Genomic DNA, 19,857 nt, shown 5'->3' on the forward strand with positions numbered 1-19,857 from the left:
CATTATCACAAGACAGCAACCAATTACCTAAGGAATACTCACCTGCAATATGCCTGCCCACCGTTCACTGCTCTCTCAGTCCATTCAAACACGTAGGAACAAGCAGTTAATGCAGATGAGGAGTATGGAGCTAGTTCGGGAGCAGCAGGCAATAATAGTAAAAAAAGAACAAGTTCACAATATCAGACAATATTCTTCAGGCCTAGGACAATGGAAGGCTTAAGGCTCCACTGGAGAAAAAGAAATAGCATGGCAAGACCATTAAAGGCCTTTCAACACCAGTTTGACCTACTTTGACCAGAGGCCCAGCTCCAACCCTTTTCAGGCTTGAGACATTTATTATAATAGAGGCTTCAAGAGTACATTGATTAAGATGGATCTTTACAAGAAACTACAACCAAATGATTTGGTTTTTTTTGTTTTTTGTTGGGGGGGGGGGGGGGGGGGGGGGTGTTGCAAAAATCAAGTGAAGATGTAGATTTGTAGTGGCTGTAGCTCAGGAGTTAGAGGTTATCTACTAATCAGAAGGTTTGTGGTAAAATCCCTGGCTATGACAGTCTGCATGCCTAAGGATCCTTTGACAAGGTACAGAACCATAAGCTGGTCTCCGATGCATTCACTGGAGTGTGAATGTTGGATACTTAGGTGTAGAAAAATGCGCTTGTGTGAATGGGTGAATTAGGCATGTTGTATAAAGCGCTTTGAGTACTCAAGTAGAGTAGTAGTATTTCTTTTTATTTGTTTTGACTCTTTTATTTACAGTAAGTTATAAGTGTATTAGTGTTATAAGTGTGATATACCTTCTATACTAGGGGAGTATTTTTTATACAACCAATTTAAGCCATAAGTTGCACCTTACTAAAACCACTGAATGAAGCTCAATATTAAAGTTTCAGCAACGCAAGCTGTATGGGATTTCTATGGGAAATAATTAAAAATAGCATGATATTTAAAAATAAAAGCCTTGCCCTGCCTCAGCTATGAGCAGCAGATGGTGCTGATATACAACTGAAGTTCAGACACTCCAGGCCAGTGCAGAGTCTTTCAGGTCAAAGCCCAACCTGGTGTCGGATAGCTTTGTTACCACATCTCTAATCTCTCTAACGTATCTCTCTCACCTTATCTTCTTAAATTTGAGAGATTGTCTTTTAGTCTCAAGATGCTCACCACATGTCAAACCACTTATGTTGATAGAATTGTCATGTAAATGTAAAACATAAAACATTAGTCAGCTGGTTATGAAATCAGTATGTGCTGTGAGAGGACTGCTGATCAGTTTCCATGGTAACCATTAGACTCACTGCCCTCATTTGGATAGAAAAGAAAACGCCAACGCTGCAGCAGCATCGTTTTGCACGTCCTCTACCGTGAAAATAACAAATAACATAATCCTTCAATGTTCCTGCATTTGCATTGCAGATGTGTTCTCCCCCTTGTACCACTCTAATAGAGCCTTGGGTGACGTTGCATTCATGCCCCTATAAATTGCTTGAAAATAAAAGACAAATTGTGTGGAAGGAACTGGCTGGGATGCTGAATATGTGAGTAATATAAGAGTGCAGTACGTGGTGTAGCCCCATAGTTCTCGTGGTGAAGATAGATGTGGTCTATACGGTTCTGTGTTGACTACCACAAGGTGAATGAGGGTCACAGTTTGACACTTATCCCATGCCCCAGGCACGGCTTGTTTTTTCATGACACTGGATTTAACCAAGGGCTACTAGCAGATTCCCTTGTCCCTAGAGTCTTACAGAGAAAGCGACTTTCTCCACTGCATACGGTTTGTACCAATTCGTCATACTTCTATTTGGCTTGTTTGCAGCCCAAGCCACTTCCCAGTTCCTCATGGACCTGGTACTGTGTCCACATGCTGCATATGCTGCCACCTACTTGGATGGCGTTATCATCCATAGTGACACCTGGGTGGAGTATATGTGGTGGCTGGCTATTACCGGCGGTATATGCCAAACCTTTCACCTGTAAGGGTGCCCCAGATCTGGCCCAGTGGACAGAGCCACACCAGACAGCCTTCCTGCTGGTTTAGAAGGCTCTCTGTGGGGAACCTCCTAATTTTTCCCTGGCCGGGGCCATTTTGTCCCACCAGGTAAAGGGGAAGGGACAGTGTGCTCCAATTACAGGGGGATCAGACTCCTAAGTGTGCCAAGGCGCTGGAAAAAAAAAAAAAGAGTTCATCTGTTAGTCAAACGTCAGATAGAGGGCGAACAATGCATCTGTTTTTTGCAGGTGATGGGATCCTGGATTATCAACAAAGCGTAGAAGAGTGCAAAGTGGTGGGAATAAGAATCATCACCTCCAAGTCTGATGGCATAGTCCTTAGCCTAGATTAACAAGGTCCATGTCAGGTGTTGAGGAACCAGGACACACTGATGAGAAGGAGGCAAAAGTGGAACAAGGAGGCAAAAGTGGGCAAGAGATGAGAACAGGGCACTGTTGGAATTCTACTAGGCAAGTAACCCCAGCAGAAAGGGTTACATGAAGAGGATAGACAGGTGGCTCCAGCAACATCTGAGATTCCTGTCCAGAAGAGCACAGTCCTTGAAACAGCAAAGATAATGTGCAGGACCCTCAAGCTCCCAGACCTCTAGTAGAGAAACCGAGGTTAAAGGATAAAGAAAAAAGATTTATGGCCTGCATCTTTTATGCAGTCGTTTCTATGCAGATGGACACCTGTTCAAATAAAACCTTGGCCGTTTAAAGTAGAACGGATTATTTCATTCCAAATGCATTTGGAATACAAAACGGAAGAATAACATACATTTATCTGTCCAGATGACTGTGGCATCTATGCAGGCACACTCATGGAGTGTGCGACTGTAGTTTATGCACATTCAGCTGAAACATTTTAGGGACTCTGTTGATTAATGCATTTCTCTTTACTCCATCTGGTGTTTTTCATATTGTGTGTCCTGATGGGCCTCCAAGACCTCTCACCTCCAAGTGGCGTTGTGTAATAAGTGAGGACAAGAGTTCTGCTGTGTCTTGTCATTTTAATCTCCTGTTTCATTGGTATTTCCTGTCAGAGCAAAACGAAAATGGAGCTCCTTTGTATTCCTGATCTGGAGCGTCTTAAGCAGTATTTTTAAACAATTTTTTTTAGTTGTTCAGTTTCAGTATAGGTCATTTCTTTCTTCTGAACTCTGGGCTATTATTCACCCTCAGAGTTCTAGTTAAGCTCACAGTGGGTATTCTTGTAAACTTTCCCTTTCACTCTTACTGCTATCCTTCTGTTACAAATCTCGGGTTGTACATGATTTAATTATTGATAAACATATTGATTTATTCTGTCTTGCAGCAGGATGATTATATTAGTTTAAATGAATCAAAACCTAATCTACTAACTGTCCGAATGCCAGTACACCTAACCAATGTCATAAGTTTTGTTGCAGTGGTGGTGAAGATATTTGCTATTAAGTGAAAATAGTATTTTAGATAGTATTTTGAATAAATATATTTTTATGTTTTATAGTACCTTATTTATTTTGTATGTGTGGTGTACCTTTACTGAGCAAAGTGCACTTCTGCTGCCCTCCATGTTAGCTGTAGCTGTTCTCTGTTGTTTTCTCTGTTTTCTTATTTATTAAGCTTCAGTTTTCACCACCTGGCTTGTTTCTGCAGTTGCATTAGTCCGTGTTGTTAATTCACCTCTGTTTGTTTGAGAGCAGCATGTTAAAAGTTAATGAGATGGCATTATTATCTTCCCAGAGAGTCTGCATACGGATCAGTATTTCATCATCCACTGAAGTGGGTTTTTTTTTTTCATGCCTTCAATCTCTTCTCAAAGCCCTCACCTGAGTATGGAAACTGTAATAGGTCAGCCTTCCAAAGGTCCGTTTATCATAGAGATCTATGCAATGATGTTGATGGCTCCTTAAAATGGTAAATAGAGCTAGAGAAGCACAGACTGTTACAGAGTCTGACTCGAAACTGGTCCAAATACTTGGTCTGATCCATACTGACTCCCCTCTTCACACCTCGCTTCTGAAACCTTCCTGTTTCTATGACAACGAGGACCCAGTTCGCTTCACACTGAAAACAAAAGCCAACAGAACTCTTTTAATTTATCCTTCCAGTTTGTTGGACCCTTCCATGATTAGGCACATCCTGCTGCTTCCTGATAAAAACAGGGCTTTTAATGTGGTTTTGTGGTTTTCTTGGTTTAGACCTTTTCAACAACAATCAGGAGATTTTCACTGGGCACTAAGTCTCTGGGCTTTTATGACACCTTTAGGACTTGAGTCCAAAGATGGATTATGAGAAACAAGGCTAAGGTTGCATATAGGAGAAACACTCACAGACTAGAAGAATGTATTATAAAGGTTTTTTTTGTATATTTATGCAGTATTTATTTTTGGCAGTAGTTTTCTGTGTGTCTTCGGGTCAGTTTGCCTTTTTTGGTTGTTTTCTTTGTTGTTGTTGTGGTTTTATATCTGTCTTTAGTTGCTTTGTAGTTTGTGTGTGGGGAGTTTGGTGAGAATTTCTTTCTTGGCCAGATCTTTCTTGTGAATGAGCAGTAAGGAAAGAGAAAAACAGACAGTGTTGTATTTAATTTTGGGTTTAAAGGCTGGCGAGCTGAAATGACTGAAATGCAGCTCAGCCGTCACCATGGTAATAGCTGAGTCAATGCCAAAGATTCCAGTAAACACCGAATCTAACAGAAATAAAAGCGAAAGCTCGCCACTTACAGGGAATTCCCGGGGAAATCCTGCACACTGAAATTTCAAAAAGCCTGTGATAAGAAATAAAGACATAAATATCTTTATTGAAAGCAAGCAAAAAGAAACTGTACACATATTTACATATCATCTCTTATAACTCTGCAGATAATTCCACATCACACCAAGTGTGCAGCAGTACCACGGCGAGAGTTCAGAAGAGACTGAAGACTTTCTGGGAGAGTTCAGCCATATGGTGTCAGTCAGAAAGTCTCCATTAACAAGTTGAGCAACATCTTTGCTTTCCACAAATCTTTAAGCTGAGTAGCTCTCACTGAGAGGAAAGTTCACAGTCACTGAAAAGTCATTAACTCAGCTCACCCTGATAAGAGAATAAAATGCTGCTGAAAACTGACAGTGAACATTATTGCATATAAGATTACTGAGCCGTAGGTAGTGTTTATTTTTCAAGCTGGACTGTTGTAGTCACGTGTTGATTAGTGCCATGGATGTTGGTAACTTGCTGGAAGAACAGCCAGATTTTAAAATTTGGCAGCCATGAACTTGGGAGTGGTTTCTGGGTAGTTTTGTCACATGTTGGACAAAATTAGCTTCATGTGTGAACAGATAGCAAGCCACATGTTGAAATATTTAAACCGTATATCAGGAGGTAGAATTCCCATGTCACAATAACCAAGGATAAGATGTGACAGGATACGACAGGATAGGATAGGGTTTGATATTATCACATGCCGTGATACATGCCTGCTTTTGGCAAATGGAAGATAACTGTATGGCAATTCCTGTTGGGATGTGAGGGTGTATTGGGAGGTTTATACCATGTTGGGATTGTGAGAAGTGGTAGTAAAACATTAAGAGGTAGTAGTCACATTTTAGGAAATGCTAGCTACAGGTCAAGATGGGGTAACCACATAATTGGGGATGGTTAGCACACAACACCTTATTAGAAGTGGTGGCCACACATCAGCATGTCTAATTCACATGTTACATAAAGCAGTAGCCATACAATGAGATGTGATTGGGCCATGAACTGTAAAACACATCTGCAGAGTTGGCAGTTACATGTGACATGTAGCCATGTGATGGAACGTGTTAACCACACGGAAAGACAATATAGCCACATGTTCCTGGATACTGAAAATCATTATGTCATTTGTTAGCCGCTTATTGCTGGGACAACATGGTCACACCTATGAATATCAAAGCCATGTGTTTAAAAGCACAAAGCACATGTTGAAATAAAAGCCATCGGTCATATTGAGATATTGTCCTGCAGCAGCCACATGCACATGGTAGTCACATTTAAAAAAATCTGACAGCCATAGATTCAGATGTGTTGACGCTACACACTTGGTAGCTGCATGAACCAGGGGCCTTTTAGGCCAGGGTTGGCCTCAGGCTGAAGGTGGAGCAGACTGGGGCAGTTGATAAAAGCCTTTCTTCCTGGATCTCCTCACGTAGTCGAGGAACAGAGCAGAAGCTGCTAGAACAGTGGCGATGCAGACAGCTGGGATGATGATGACGCTGAAACTGGGTGGAAGCTTGGTACTTCTCTCTGCACAAGAAAATAGGCCAGTTTTGTGAAACTGTTTACAGAACTGCTGTGGGTAACATATGTTCAAATCAAACTTGAGCATTTTAACTTAAAGGGAATAATAAAATCCAAATGAATTTTACTGACCTCTGACACTGATGCTGAAGATTTTGACTTGGTACCCAAGGTCATTGGTCACGTTGACCTGGTATAACCCCGAGTCTTTGGCTGTGAGATTGACCAGTAGGAAAGTTCCATTAGTAGAATATAGCTCTGTGCCATTGGCCATTTTCTTGAGAATCACAGCTGACGGTGGGAAACTGATGGTTTGGCAGCAGACAGTGACATTTTGCCCCTCCTGGACCACTGTAGACGGCAGGATGTGGACTGTGGTGTTCCTCGGAGGAGCTGGATAAGAAAACAGATTAAAATTAGATCTTCCTTTTTGTTGTTGTTGTTGTTGTTGTTGTTGTACAACTGCTTTTGCAGGAAATGTGAAAAGACCCAACTGAGAAACTTGTCATTTTGGGGAGTTTAGCTTTATTCTAACTAATATATTGTGTTCATACAGTATATATTACAGTTTACAAATTACTAATAACATCGCTGTACTTATTGTACTTTTTGATTTTGTGGTTTGTAACTAACTGTAGCAACATCCTTGGTAAGATGCACATCCAGCTATAGCAAGGTACATTACTTTCCCAGTCTTACTGTCCAATCAAAGCACTTTAGAACACAAGCAACTTATATCCATATACTCATAATGCACTTTATCCTATAAACTCTAAGAATACTATCTACCTCAAATCCCCATGCAACTCAGCATCTATAGCTATAGGTACAGTACTATCTTTAATGCAGTAAAATCATGCTTTGAGCATAAACCACAGTACACTTGGGCTACACTGTGTTGCTGGTTCTTATAGTTTATTCATCTAGTTTACAGTGTATTTTGCTGATTTTACAGTGCATTCTGTAGACGTCGCTGAAAGTTCATTCTCTGTTGATTTTCAAGAAACACTTCAGTTAGTTTGACCAATTCAATTTTCAATTCAATTTTATTTATTTAGCATCAAATCACAACAACAATTGCCTCATATCTGTTTAAACGAACCCCGTCCTCTTTTAACATAAGGACGTGTAATCTAAATCTCAGTGGAAAGAGGGTCATACAGTGAACGTGAAAAGCGTGTGAAAGCAGCTCAGCTGAACCTGCTGACCTTCTGTCACACCTCTAACCAACACATCATCACCTGATAGTGGAGAGCCCTGCCACAGGAAAAAAAACAGTGCCAGTTTGATACTAAACATTCTTTCACATTTTGCTTCTTTGCGTTTCATCATTTAGTAGGTCATCTACTCCTCACTGTTTCACTTACAGCTCATGGGGCCTTTTCAATAAATATGGTTATTTTTAACCAGTTGGGTTTAGAAGGCCCACGGACATAAATCTATTTTTATGTCTGCCACAACCTGGATCAGCTCTAACGCAAGAGAAGACAGAGAAGTTTTGAATGTTTGGTAAAGAAATAATCAGAATGTCTGCGTTCATAAGATTCACTTTTGCATTATTCAATGTATTTCAACCTCTTTCACTCGATGGCCCTCTTAGGAAAACCACAGCAGCAAAACGCTTTAACTTATACTGAGTTTTCATCCTTGAATGCATGGTGGCACTGAGCCTGGCAGCTAAAGTTCTGAACTAATGACTCCACTGTAATGCCGGAAGTTTATTTCTGTCTCTGGCTTCTGATTACAGCTGTCAGAGAAAAAAAAACAAAAGGAAAACAAAGGGCTGATGAAGGTAGAGCGTGATTTAAAATATGGATGGATGAAATTTAAATTAGCTGATTTTATAAACCACACTAAGGTGTGAATGTGAGTGTGAATGTTTGTCTCTTTCCCTGTTTCTCCTGCCTGGACATCTGTCCTTCCTCTCTCCCTTCCTATCCCCCCTCCATCCATCCTGAATTAGATGGATGGATGATTTTTTTTGAAGTGTACAACATGTCATTCCCTCCTTCTTTACGAAAGACGCCTGTTATAATTATTATTAATGATCTGACCTTTGACAGTGATGGAGTGAGAAGCCACTTCAGATCCATACTTGTTGGATGCTTCACACCGGTAAAGGTCAGAGTGTTCCAGGAGGATCGGGGAGAAGGTGAAGGTCAGTGGTGATGAGGTGGCTGGTGTGATTCTTTGAAGCTCCATCTCGTTTCTGCTCAGCACCAGTGCTGGGGCCGGAGCTCCATCTGAGTGACAGCTAAAGGTCACGTGACGACCCTCCACCAGCTCCTCGTCTGGCCTAATTAACAGTGATGTGTTCCTCGGAGGATCTGAAAAAGAATTAGATCAGGAGTTTAATAAAGCTGGATCTGAAAAAAAATGAGAGCTGCAGAAAAAACATAAAAACAAACACTTACAGTGGACCTGCAGATGGATGCTGGTCCTCTTGGACCTCCACAAGTCTCCGCCTTCTTGCAGTAGGTCTGCGCTGCAGGTCAGCACCTGATGATCCTCGTCAACCCGGTGATGGAGACTAAAAGAGACGTTCTGTAAAACACTGGAGAAACTGAACGACTTTTCCGCCACCGTTTTGTTTCCCAAAAGCCACTGAATCCTCAGCTGATTAGCCCAGAAGACATTAATGACATCACAGCGGAAGACTGCTTCTTCACCCAGCAGGACAGGGCCAGGATTCTCCAGTACGGGATCAAATGGAAACGCTGGAGAGAGAGAGAGAAGTAAGTAGCTGATTCAGGAGTGTGAAAATATATAAATTGTGCCAATAAGAATCGGCTTCCAAAGATTTAAACATCAATTGATGGCTAATTATACATAAGAAACATTTTACATCAAAGTCAACAGACATCAAAAGTAAAGTTTTTTATGCTTTTCTGATATTTTGGAATTTACAGCGGTGAATCATAGTTGGGATTCATGATCTGAAATTTTTAGATTCAAAACAGCCCCCCACCACAGAACTCTAAGACCACGAGAAAGACCTGCAAAATGTCAGTACCGATTCCAGCAGATTCAAGGACCCTGAATCCTAGCCGAGACCCTTTCCTTCAATATATGCACAGCTTTTTAAAGAAACTGTTAAAGAAAATTGGACTGCTAATCTAATGCAATTTCAACCAATAAAATATGTTCATCTAAAACCTCCTCATTCATCTCATCAAGAGCTCTTCAAGCCTAACAAAGCGCCAAACTTCCTTAATATCCTATAAACTCACAGATCCCATTTAAAACCTTTGAAATGGGATCACTGAAATCTCAAATGGTCCACCTTCCAAAGCTTTAAAAACTCTGTAAAGAATACTAGATTCACCTGAAAGACCTCAAAAACCTCTTTAAATTAACTTCTGAAACCTAAATGAGTCCTTTTATGATTCTCAAAAACAATTTTGGTTCCACTGAATCGTTTTCAACACCTATAAAAGCAGGGAACCTTGTCAGGGAACACTGTAAACTCTGAAAATACAACAACCAGTGGACTCTAAACTATCCGAGATCAAAGTAAGAACTCTGACTTTAAAAACCTAGTAACAAAGTATGAAAATATCTGGAACACACGAGGCATGCAACAAACAACTGCATCTCTAAAATCTTTGTCATTGAAAAGCAAGTTTAACAACTAGAATGTAAAAGTCCGTGAATGGAGAGCTGAGCAACCTTAAGTGACTTGGAAGACTTTCAGCAACTTGATGAGGATGGTTAAGTTATGGTCATTTTCCTGCTTCTTGTCCAGTGCCATAACGAGGTCATGCACTAGCAGATATTCCAAGTGTGGATGTAACTGTCAGAAACACTGAGTCCTCGCCTCCTTTCTGTGTGGGAGGATTTTGCATGTTTTCAGTCTTTGTTGAAGTGGTAGGGGGGTAAAGATGAGTGCATGGGCGAGTGTTTGGCTTCTTTCCCCCATGTTGTCATTTCCTGACAGAGCATTGGAGTTCATCTTCTTCAGCTCAGATCTGACGGTCAACAAACCTTTTAAAATGAGCCTGTTTGTGGCTCTCAGATCACGAGCGTGTTAGTAATTGTTAGTCACTGCAGTTTCTCTTGGAGCTGCTTTTTAGCTCTGATGTGATCCGGTGAAACAGAGTTTTTTTTTTTTATAAAAACACACTGACTTTGGAGAAAAATCTAGAAAGCCTGATCTAGGCTAACTGATCAGTCATGAAAACGGCAATGTTTGTCGGGGCATGCTCTGCTCTCTGTATCGCCAAAGCAGTGAAAGCAGTGGTGTGCAGCTCTACCCCCACACTGATGAGCAGCTCGGCGTCAGGACATCTGTGCAAACATTACTAAGCCTCATGTCTGTTATGAGCAGTTCATCTTTTGATTGCACCTCTGAGATTATTGAATGTCTGACTCCTGTTGTGTGAGACTGCTGGGAATAAAACTGACAAACATCACATTTTCTTATGTTTTAGAAGTTCTTTCCTGCTTGTGCTGTTCTGCTTTACTTGTAAGGGTTTTGCTTCAAGTTTTTAGTACATAAAACTCTTAAAATACGAGGACACAAGTCAGACACAACACAGTGTAAGAAAAAAACCACCCAAAAACAACAACAAATCCTTTTCATTTATCTTTAAATTCCTCTAACTTCCTCTTTTCCTCTCATTGTTAATCTAATAATTATCAATTATTAAAGAGTCTTTATCATATATTTTGCAGTACAATTCCTACTGTCAGTGACCCGTGTTTATGTTTTTGGACTGTGCAATAAGATAATCTAAATTAGATTAGATTCTCTGAGGGGTTTATGTTTAGTTTGCCTGTACTTTAGTGTTCTTATTAGATCCTTTCTGTTTAGTATCTAGATCTTCCTCCCCTCAGTGTCCGATCTCCTCCTGTGGTTAGTTTGTCTCGTCTTCCCAGTCACCATGTCAAGCTTGCGTGTCATGAGTCTGTCAGAGTGTTCCTGTTTCTTTTTGATAGTCCTTGTCCTCTGTTCAGTTTATCTAGCTTTGCTTCCCCTTTGTCTCATTATGTCAGATTAGGTCCAACTGTGTCTCCCTCCAATTGCGGTTCCCTCGTTACCCTCCGTGTACATATTGTGTGTATTGTTCCTCGTCGGGTTGTCTGTGTGGCAAGCGTCAAGTCAGGTATTTCATGTTTAGGTTTTCCTGGTCGATGTTTTCACGTCCCTGTTCATGTTTCATGCCTTAGGTTCCCAGTTCATCCTGTTTTCAGAGTCATGCATTCAGGTTTTAGTTGCTTTTCCCAGTTGAGGTTTTGTTAGGTTAGTCGTTGTGTCCCATTTTTTTTCTCACTTTTTCAGCCATCAATAAAGGCTCGCTTTTAGTTTAAGCTTTGTTCTGTCTCTGGTGTCTTCATTTGGGTCCACTCTCCACTCGACACCTACTGCAATCTCTAAATGGTTTGAGAGGATTCTTCAAATGAACATGAAAATCTACTTAATAGGTTTAATAGGTGTGATTTGAAACCAAATAAAGTGGCAGTGCGGGACTATAACTGCTCTCAGGTGTGTCAGACTCACAATAGACATGGACTTGAATGTTTCTGCTCCTGTTGACGGTCTCGCACTGAGCCTGACAGCTGTATTCACCCCGATCCTGGAGATCCAGGTCCTGCAGATGGAGCACAGACAGTCCGTCCTGCGGCCAGGTTGTCTGGAGGACAGTCTGGTTCTGGTCTTTCCTCAACCAGGTGAGGAGGATGGGGTTGTGCAGACAGCCGGAGGCCTTGCAGCTCAGACTCAGAGCTGAACCTCTCGCTGCAGACACCTGAGGACTCGCCTCGACCTGTAGAGGGTGAGCTGGAGGAACACAGACATCTTACTGATCCTGCATGTTCACGCTGAAAGCAGTTATTCTAATCTTGTCTGTGAAGGCTCTTTTACAGGAGAGGCTTTTATTTTACCCTTACACTATTAACTTAAATAGTTTTTCTCTCACTTTAAACATGGATCCAAACTAATCTGCAAAGTGGTTAAACTGGGTCTGGTCCATTGTAGCTTAATCAATAATTATAGCTAAGCCTTCACTTTACTACAGAGGTTTGCACTCTGAAGTTCTCTTTATAGAAGCTTCCCTTTCTCTGTGGCTGCAGGGCTATGAGATCAAACTCAAGAAATGTTTTGATAAGAAATGTAACACTTCTCATTATTGTTCCTACTACTCCACCCTCATGTTGGAGGAACGAGACATTTGACCTGCACCTGAAAAATTACAAATGAAATTGATGACTATATCAATTGTATTGCAAGATAGATATTGTGATATAATCTGTAACTATGATGCTTTATGTCTGCAATAATCTGGTGTGACATCTGAGGAAGAATATTCACAGCAGGTTGAAGGATCAGGAAATGGGATTAGAGGCATCCATCACAACACATGATGGTCATTTAGGAGTACCTTCACATGAGGTACTTTCATTAATTTCATTTCATATTAAAATTTGAGAGTTTTTCTGAGATCACCTTGTAAGATACAAACTGGAGGAAAGATTACCTCTGACAGTGATGGAGCTGGAGGCCAGCTGGGATCCGTACAGATTAGAGGCATCACACTGGTAGACGTCAGAGTGTTCGAGCAGGGCGGAAGACAGGTTGAAGATTATCGTGGACGCTCTGTCAACGCTTTGAAGTTCTGTCCCATTCCTGCTCAGCACCAGTCTGGGGAGCGGAGCACCCTCTGAGCTACAGACAAAAGTTACCTGCTGACCCTCCACCACCTCCTCACCCGGAATTACAGAGAGGGAGGTGTTAGTGGGTGGACCTGTTAGGGAGACACAAGGGACACAACTGACTCATTGAAACTAATGGAAGTGCACATACTAAGAGTGAAACAGGACCATCACTCACTGTGAACCGTGACGTCCACGGTGCTACTGTGGGTTCCTTCCGTGTTTCGCGCATCACACTCGTACCGTCCAGCCTCGGACAGTTCCACCGCTGTGAAGTTGAGCTGACCGCCTTGACCGCGTTGCAGAGTTCGGCCATCTGCTGTCCTGAAACTCCAGGTGATGGTCGGCTCAGGATTTCCCTCTGCCAAACAGGTGAGAGTGAGCGGAGAGCCGGCCATAACTTCCTTAGACTCCAACTTCTTCACGACAGGAGCATCTGGAGACAGAGAAGTCGGGTTTATGAGGACACGGACAACAAGACTCAGACGTGAGGACTCAGAACCAAACCCAGACTCACATAAGACATTTATTGGCACTGCGCTTTCTCTGGTCCTCTTGTTATCTGGCAGGTCCTTCAGCTTCAGTGTGACCCTACAGGTGATATTTCTTCCCTGATCCGTGTTTTCAGCTGTGAAGTTGTAGTCAGACTGGACTGCCCCGGATTCACCATCTTGCACTGTGGTCTGCAGAATAGTGTTCCCACTGTGCCAACTGATGTTCACCTCCTCATCAGGATATATGTTAAATGCCTTGCAGGTCAGGGTGGACTTTACCCCCAGTTTGACATTATCCTGGCCTGTGATGACAGGGTCCGACGGGAAGGCTAGAACAGCAGAGACACAGAGGGCAGGCATTAATTCTTATAACAACAACAGTCTAATAGTAAATAAAAAGAGTGCAATTCTACTTGTAGCACCTTAAGTTTGGTTCCAATGTGGTTTTTGTGTCTGGATAATTCATAAGCACACAGTTTTTTTTAATGCTAACTTCTCTGCGTGGATGCTGGTGAGGCATGAAGGTAACGCCACTTTGACAGACAGGCGTCCCGACACAGACAGCCAGCTGGTGACTGCTAGCGCTTCGCCTTTTGAAGCATTTTTAACAAAATTGCCAGACAAATAATATTACCTAGGGTGTGTTACAGACCCTCAAGAAGTCTGTGCAGTTTTGGTTTTGGTGGGTGATCGCGAGTTTACCAGTTTTAGTTGGCAAGTCAGATTAATAAACAAATTGAAATAAATTGCTTTGATTAGGCTGATTCTGGTGTCCATAATGATTCAGAGTGAGGTGGGTTACATTTTACTTGCTACCGTGGATTTTTGTTTGCTGTAGTAGAATTAAAGTGATGCACTAGAAAAGCATATTGCTGGGAGAGAATGAAAGCCCCTAAAGTCTTTTACAGGACTTAAAAGCCAAGATTTGTTCACCTTTTCACTTGATTTTGGTAACCAAAACTGCTAGGTGTAGTGTGGAAAGGATCGCGGTTTGGATTAGAATGGACCCTTTCATAAATCTAACTACGTATCACAAGGTCAAACTTCTTCTTCTTCCTCTGTGATGTAAGGAAGTAATCTAATGGATTACCCTGCACTTTGAAAAATTATCCTAAAGTGACAGCAAGTGTTTTAAAATAAAGTAAACGTGGTTATGAAAAATGAAGGCGTAGTATATCAGAGGAGGAAACAGTATTTGGTGATGCAAGGGTCTTAGACCTCTGTTTCTCAGCAAAAGGCTCGTTTTCATCCAAAATCCTAATCACACTCTGCACTTCGATCTCATCTTGATCTTAGATTTAAAATCTACTTTATGTGTACAGAGGTAAAATTACAAACATGCACTAAACTCATGTTGTTTTAAATAGAGCAATAAGAAAATATATAACATAACGTTTCAAATGTATGCTGCATTTCAGTGGTAACTCACAGTAAACCTGCACCGAGCGTTTCGCTTGTTTCCTGTCTCCATTGCAGCTGACTGTACACAGTATCGCTTCATCATGCTCCATCTTTACACGCTCAAAGGTCAACACAGAACAAGTTTGGTTGGTGCTGATGGACCCGCTCAGAGGCCGGTCGCCCAGAATGGACCAGGAAACACTTGGCGTTGTGGTACAGCCCTGAAACAAGCAGACCAGCTGCTGACGCTCACCCAGACCGAACAGAGCTGTTTCAGGAGTTATGTCCACCCGTAGAGCCAAAATGTACTTCGATGACATCAGGAGCACAGCTGTGGACGGAAACAACAAAAATTATACAAAGCAACAACATAGCTGGGCCAGGTTCCAGAAAACAGGTTTAGTGGAAAGTTAGAGTTTGTTAACCTTGAGTTGAACCTCAGGTAAACTTTGCCTCAAATACAGATGATGTATGAATGAGGCTGATGAATATATAGCGCCAAATCACAATAACAGTTGCCTCAAGGTGCTTTATATTGTAAAGCAAAGATGCTGCAATAATACAAAAAGGAGGGGGGGAGGGGGACTCAATAATTAGACGACCTGTGGGGAGGAAGAGAGGACAAAAGACATTGTAAGAGAGACGGAGATTTTTAATAACTAATGATTAAATGCAAAATGGTGTATAAACACACTGAGTGAAAAAAAGGTGACCGAAGAAGTAATATCATGGGAAGCCCCCAGCAAGCCAAGACCTATTGCATCATAACTAAGGGAGGATTCAGAATCACCAGAATTCTTAAGACTAATCTTAAAAGTAATATAAGTCTTACTTAGACTAATCTTACTCTCCCAAATCAAAACTGGGAGTTGGTTCCACAGAAGAGGGGCCTGAAAGCTGAAGGCTCTGCCTCCCATTCTACTTTTAATTTACTCTGGGAACCACAAGTAAGCCTGCAGTGTGAGAACAAAGTGCTCTAATGTGGTGATATGGTACTATAAGGTCATTAAGATAAGATGGGCCTGGTTATTTAAGACCTTGTACATGAGGAACAGGATTTTAAATTTGATTCTGGATTTAACAGGGAGCCAATGAAGGGAAGCCAATGCAGGAGAAATGTGCTCTCTCTTTCTAGTCCGTCAGTACTCTTGTTGCAGCATTTTGGATCAACTGAAAGCTCTTCAGGGAGTTTTAAAACATTCCCTTAATAAGGAATTACAGTAGTTCCAGCTAAAAGTAATAAATTCACAAACTAGTTTTTCAGCATCACTTACAGACAGGATGTTTCTAATTTTAGAGATATTGTGCAAATGGAAGAAAACAGTCCTACATATTTGATTAATATGTGCATTGACGGACATATCCTGGTCAAAAATGACTCCAAGATTCCTCACAGTGTTACTGGAGGCCAAAGTATCCCCATCCAGAGTAAGAATCTGGTTAGAGACCATATTTCTAAAATTTTGGGGCCAAGCACAATAACCTCAGTTTTATCTGAACTTAGAAGCAGGAAATCAGAGGTCATCCAGGTCTTTATGTTCTTTTTCCTGCAGTTGAACTGATTAGTGTGTGTAATCTGGCTTCATGGACAGATAAAGTTGAGTGTCATCTGCATAGCAGTGAAAATGTAATTGTTATGCTCTCTAATGATACTGCCTAAAGGAAGCATGTATAACAAAACTGGTCCTAGCACAGAACCCTGTGGAACTCCGTAATTAACCTCGGTGTGTGAAGAGGACTCTTCATTTACATGAACAAATTGTAGTCTTTTAGACTACAATTTGTTCATGTAAATGACTACACCTACAGCATGTTCTAATCGCTGTAATAAAATATTATGGTCAACAGCACTGAGGTCTAGCAGGATAAGCACAGAGGTGAGTCCACTGTCAGAGGCCATCAGAAGATCATTTGTACCCTTCACTAAAGCTGTTTCTGTGATGAGCTCTGAAACTCTTCAAATAAACCATTCCCCTGCACACGTTCCATTAGCTGTTCAACAACTACTTTGTCAAGAATTTTAAGAGAAAAGGAAGGTTCTCCATGTGGATGGAAATGTATCAGCACCTGATGTTCTTGTGTGTCTACCAAGCAATAACCTGTGGGACTACAACAATTTAGCCAATGTAGAAGAGACAAAAACTGCAGTTCATCTGTGCTTCCATGTTCAAATGCCCACGTTTACAACATTAGAAAGCACATTTACAGTTTGGTACAAATAAACAGTTTTGGTTTCTGTTGAGCTTCCACCTTCATAAAAACTTTATGATAGCTCATGTTTTTAGAACTCGTTCATTTGGATACTGGCGAGACTTAAATTACAGGTGTGGTTGCTTTGATTGCTGGGGCTTGCAGCCTCGCCTTGTAAACTGTGCTGGACCTCTCCATCGTTTCTGTGGTACATTTTGGAATATTTAATGGATTGTGAGATAAAAATGACAAAATAGTCAATAAAAAGGAGAGCCCAAATTCAGTACTAGAAATAAAAGAACTGAGGTGGCCAGGTGTCAGTCTAAGCAGCCACGGCCTGCCCCCACTATCAGTGCAGTTATGAAGGGGAAACGATCCACAGGCCAACAGCTTAATTTGTACCATACTGGAAAGACACGTTTTAATTGTGTGAAGCTGCGCGTTTTAACCTGAGACTGACCCACTTTTAGAACCATCCATGAGTGGCCATTAGAGGAATTGGAGTTTCTGGCATTTTTGTGTTGTCACTCGTGTTTCCAAATCTTGTTTTGTTTTGTTTTTGTTTTGTTTTGTTTTTAGTGGGTTTGTTTGTTTGTTTTGATTGAGTTACACCAAAACATAAAAGAGTTTACTGTAAATTGCAAAGGAAATGAAACATTTCATATTTTCATGAAGTTGAATGTGGCTTTTAATGTGAGTTTTTGAATTTTCCTCATATTTTACGCATGTTTCTACTTTTTATTCTTTATTTGCGCTATAATAACCACAAGCACAAAAGCTGATGAAAAAACGAGAAAATGACGAACGAAATCTCAAATAAAAATCCAGAGGTTACAATAACCCCCCACCCCCCAAAAAATCTCTCTACGTTTAAAAGACATCACATAACAACCAGATTTATCAGAAGGAAGGACATTTACCTGAGATGAGCTGAACAAAGAGCCTGCGGACACACAGAAGATCCATCTTCTCTGTTGAGGCCACAAATACGCTGATGGATGGATGGATGGGCGGATGATTAATGGATGGATGGGTTCGTGAACAAACAGAGCAGCGTCTCGTTTCTCGGAGTTTCGGAATCTGAAGCAGAAAATCCGGCGATGATGAATCACAGAGGGTCTCTGAAGCCCTAAACAGGGCTGATGAAGCAAACGCCCCCTCCCGTCATTCAGTTCCAAGTGCCTGTGTGTGCACGCGCGGGCAACAGCGCCCTCTGCGGGACACGCGATGAGCGGGAAAACTTCACCGTCGCTTTGTGCTGTGTTCACTGCTCCACGGCCTTTCCTCCCGTTCTCTTTTCAACATCCTGTCGCCTTTTCTTTCTCCTCGTGTCTGTGCACTACACGTTTCCATCTTTTTCTCTGTCATGCTCCTGTTAAATTTAGTTATTCTCTACGTATGATATTCCTCGTTTCACACCGGGGTTATTTTCCTCTCACTTTTGGTTTCTCTATTTATGTGAATTTGATGTTTTTTCAACGATCTTTTTCAGTGACATTAAATCACCCACAAGACAGAAGCGTCACAGGCAGTGGTTATAGTAAGAAGGACAAATCAGCATTTTTCTTGGACTCCCAGCAGGAACTTTGTGAGGGAAATTCCCAGGGCTGAATCCCAAAAAGAAGAAAACATGCTGTATGTTTTCTGGTATTATGCCTTTATTGAGCTGACTAAAAGCTGGGACTAACACCTTTTAACAAAACGTGAACATGAATTCACTTCAATGCTGCCTTCTCACTTAGATACATTTAAAGTCAAATATTTCCTTTTGCTGTCAGTGAGCTGATGAAGCAGCAGCAGACATGCTGAATCACATTAAGGAGTAAATGAGCTGAATACAGTGAAGCTCTCACTGTGGGGCCTCTGCCTGACTGATTGAATGATCTGGAGACTGTGATAACAGCCTGAGTGATTCACAGCCTGAGTGATTCACAGCCTCTGTGATTTAGTATTGATTAGTTTGATGAGGATTCAGACTAATCAATCCTTTTCCTGATGAAGTCAGAGGTCTGGACAGCCCCCCACCCCAGGCTCTGAGATATCCGACCTCTGATTTACTGAATCATCACTTCTGTTATTTGTGTTGCACTTTTCCTTTCTTTGGTCGTTCATCCCACACTAGTCTTGGACTTGGGACAGCTTCTTCTATGCTGGATTTGGATTTTGTTTGTATACATGTGTGTGTTTTACACTTGGACTAATGTTGTAGAGAATCAGGTTGGTCGTGCACACGTGCGAGCACTGCAGGACGTTTTTGTCCCTTAACTTGAAAAACATCTTTGCACTCAGGTGGCACCTCAGAGCCTTAACATCTTACATGCACCTCCACTGGGAGAGAGCCACAAAACCTAAGGGTTAAATGAAGCCTTAAGACTGGTTCGATTTTGGGTCTGACCTGGACTTTTTTCCAAACCACACTCTGGTAGCATCAACAGATCAAGAACAAACTCAGAGTCGGAGGAATTGTTTTATTTCCTGTTATTGCTCAGACAGAAATTCTGTTAAAAGGGGGAAAAAAAACTACAATGTTTTTTAAACGTTCCCTCAGTAAAACACTTGAGTAAGACATTAAATACACATCAGACATCCATTTCCACTTCTTCATAACAGCAACAAGTTGTGCAAAAATAAAAACCTTCTGTGCATTGCTTATATTTGCAGTGCTTAACAAATGTATTAGACCACCACCTAGTGTACGTTTTGTCACAGTCGACCTAACTCTGACCAAGCTCTATATTGAAAATCTTATTTTTAATGTTGTAAAATATCATTATTGTTGTTATCCATGACTTTTCACGTTTTCTGCTTTACAAAAAAAAAGAGTAGAAAACAGTAAACCACATAATTATTCCCACGTCTCTCTTGGAAATGAGATCAA

The 19,857-nt window shown here is 41.3% G+C and overlaps 1 protein-coding gene and 1 long non-coding RNA gene across 2 annotated transcripts in view; one reads left to right on the forward strand and one right to left on the reverse strand.

The window, feature by feature from the left end:
• Positions 1–428: 428 nt before the first annotated feature.
• LOC146499104 (uncharacterized) overlaps positions 429–19,857 on the forward strand; it is a 43,678-nt gene continuing 24,249 nt past the window's right edge. Inside the window, exon 1 of the long non-coding RNA XR_014870069.1 lies at positions 429–474. This is a non-coding gene — a long non-coding RNA (uncharacterized LOC146499104). The remainder of the gene's footprint in view (positions 475–19,857) is intronic.
• On the reverse strand, positions 4,761–18,031 carry vcam1b (vascular cell adhesion molecule 1b). Its single transcript, XM_085137020.1, has 10 exons — positions 17,900–18,031; positions 14,818–15,120; positions 13,412–13,717; positions 13,073–13,330; positions 12,720–12,986; positions 11,744–12,022; positions 8,658–8,960; positions 8,298–8,570; positions 6,376–6,636; positions 4,761–6,249 (listed from the first exon to the last, which is right to left on the reverse strand). The coding sequence occupies exons 1-10, from the start codon at positions 17,943–17,945 to the stop codon at positions 6,089–6,091; spliced, it is 2,457 nt and encodes an 818-aa protein (XP_084993146.1). The 5' UTR covers positions 17,946–18,031; the 3' UTR covers positions 4,761–6,088.

Source organism: Neolamprologus multifasciatus, chromosome 17 (assembly GCF_963576455.1).
Source record: "Neolamprologus multifasciatus chromosome 17, fNeoMul1.2, whole genome shotgun sequence".
Classification (NCBI taxonomy): Eukaryota; Metazoa; Chordata; class Actinopteri; order Cichliformes; family Cichlidae; genus Neolamprologus; species Neolamprologus multifasciatus.

What these genes read in the sequence shown, in the direction of transcription:
- vcam1b (XM_085137020.1), bottom strand. Translation starts at nt 17,945, where the DNA reads ATGGATCTTCTGTGTGTCCGCAGGCTCTTTGTTCAGCTCATCTCAG. An exon ending in ACGCTCGGTGCAGGTTTACT is followed by an intron (nt 13,718 to 14,817) that starts GTGAGTTACCAC and finishes CTGCTGTTCTAG; the next exon opens with CCTTCCCGTCGGACCCTGTC. An exon ending in CGTGGACGTCACGGTTCACA is followed by an intron (nt 12,987 to 13,072) that starts GTGAGTGATGGT and finishes TCTCCCTAACAG; the next exon opens with GTCCACCCACTAACACCTCC.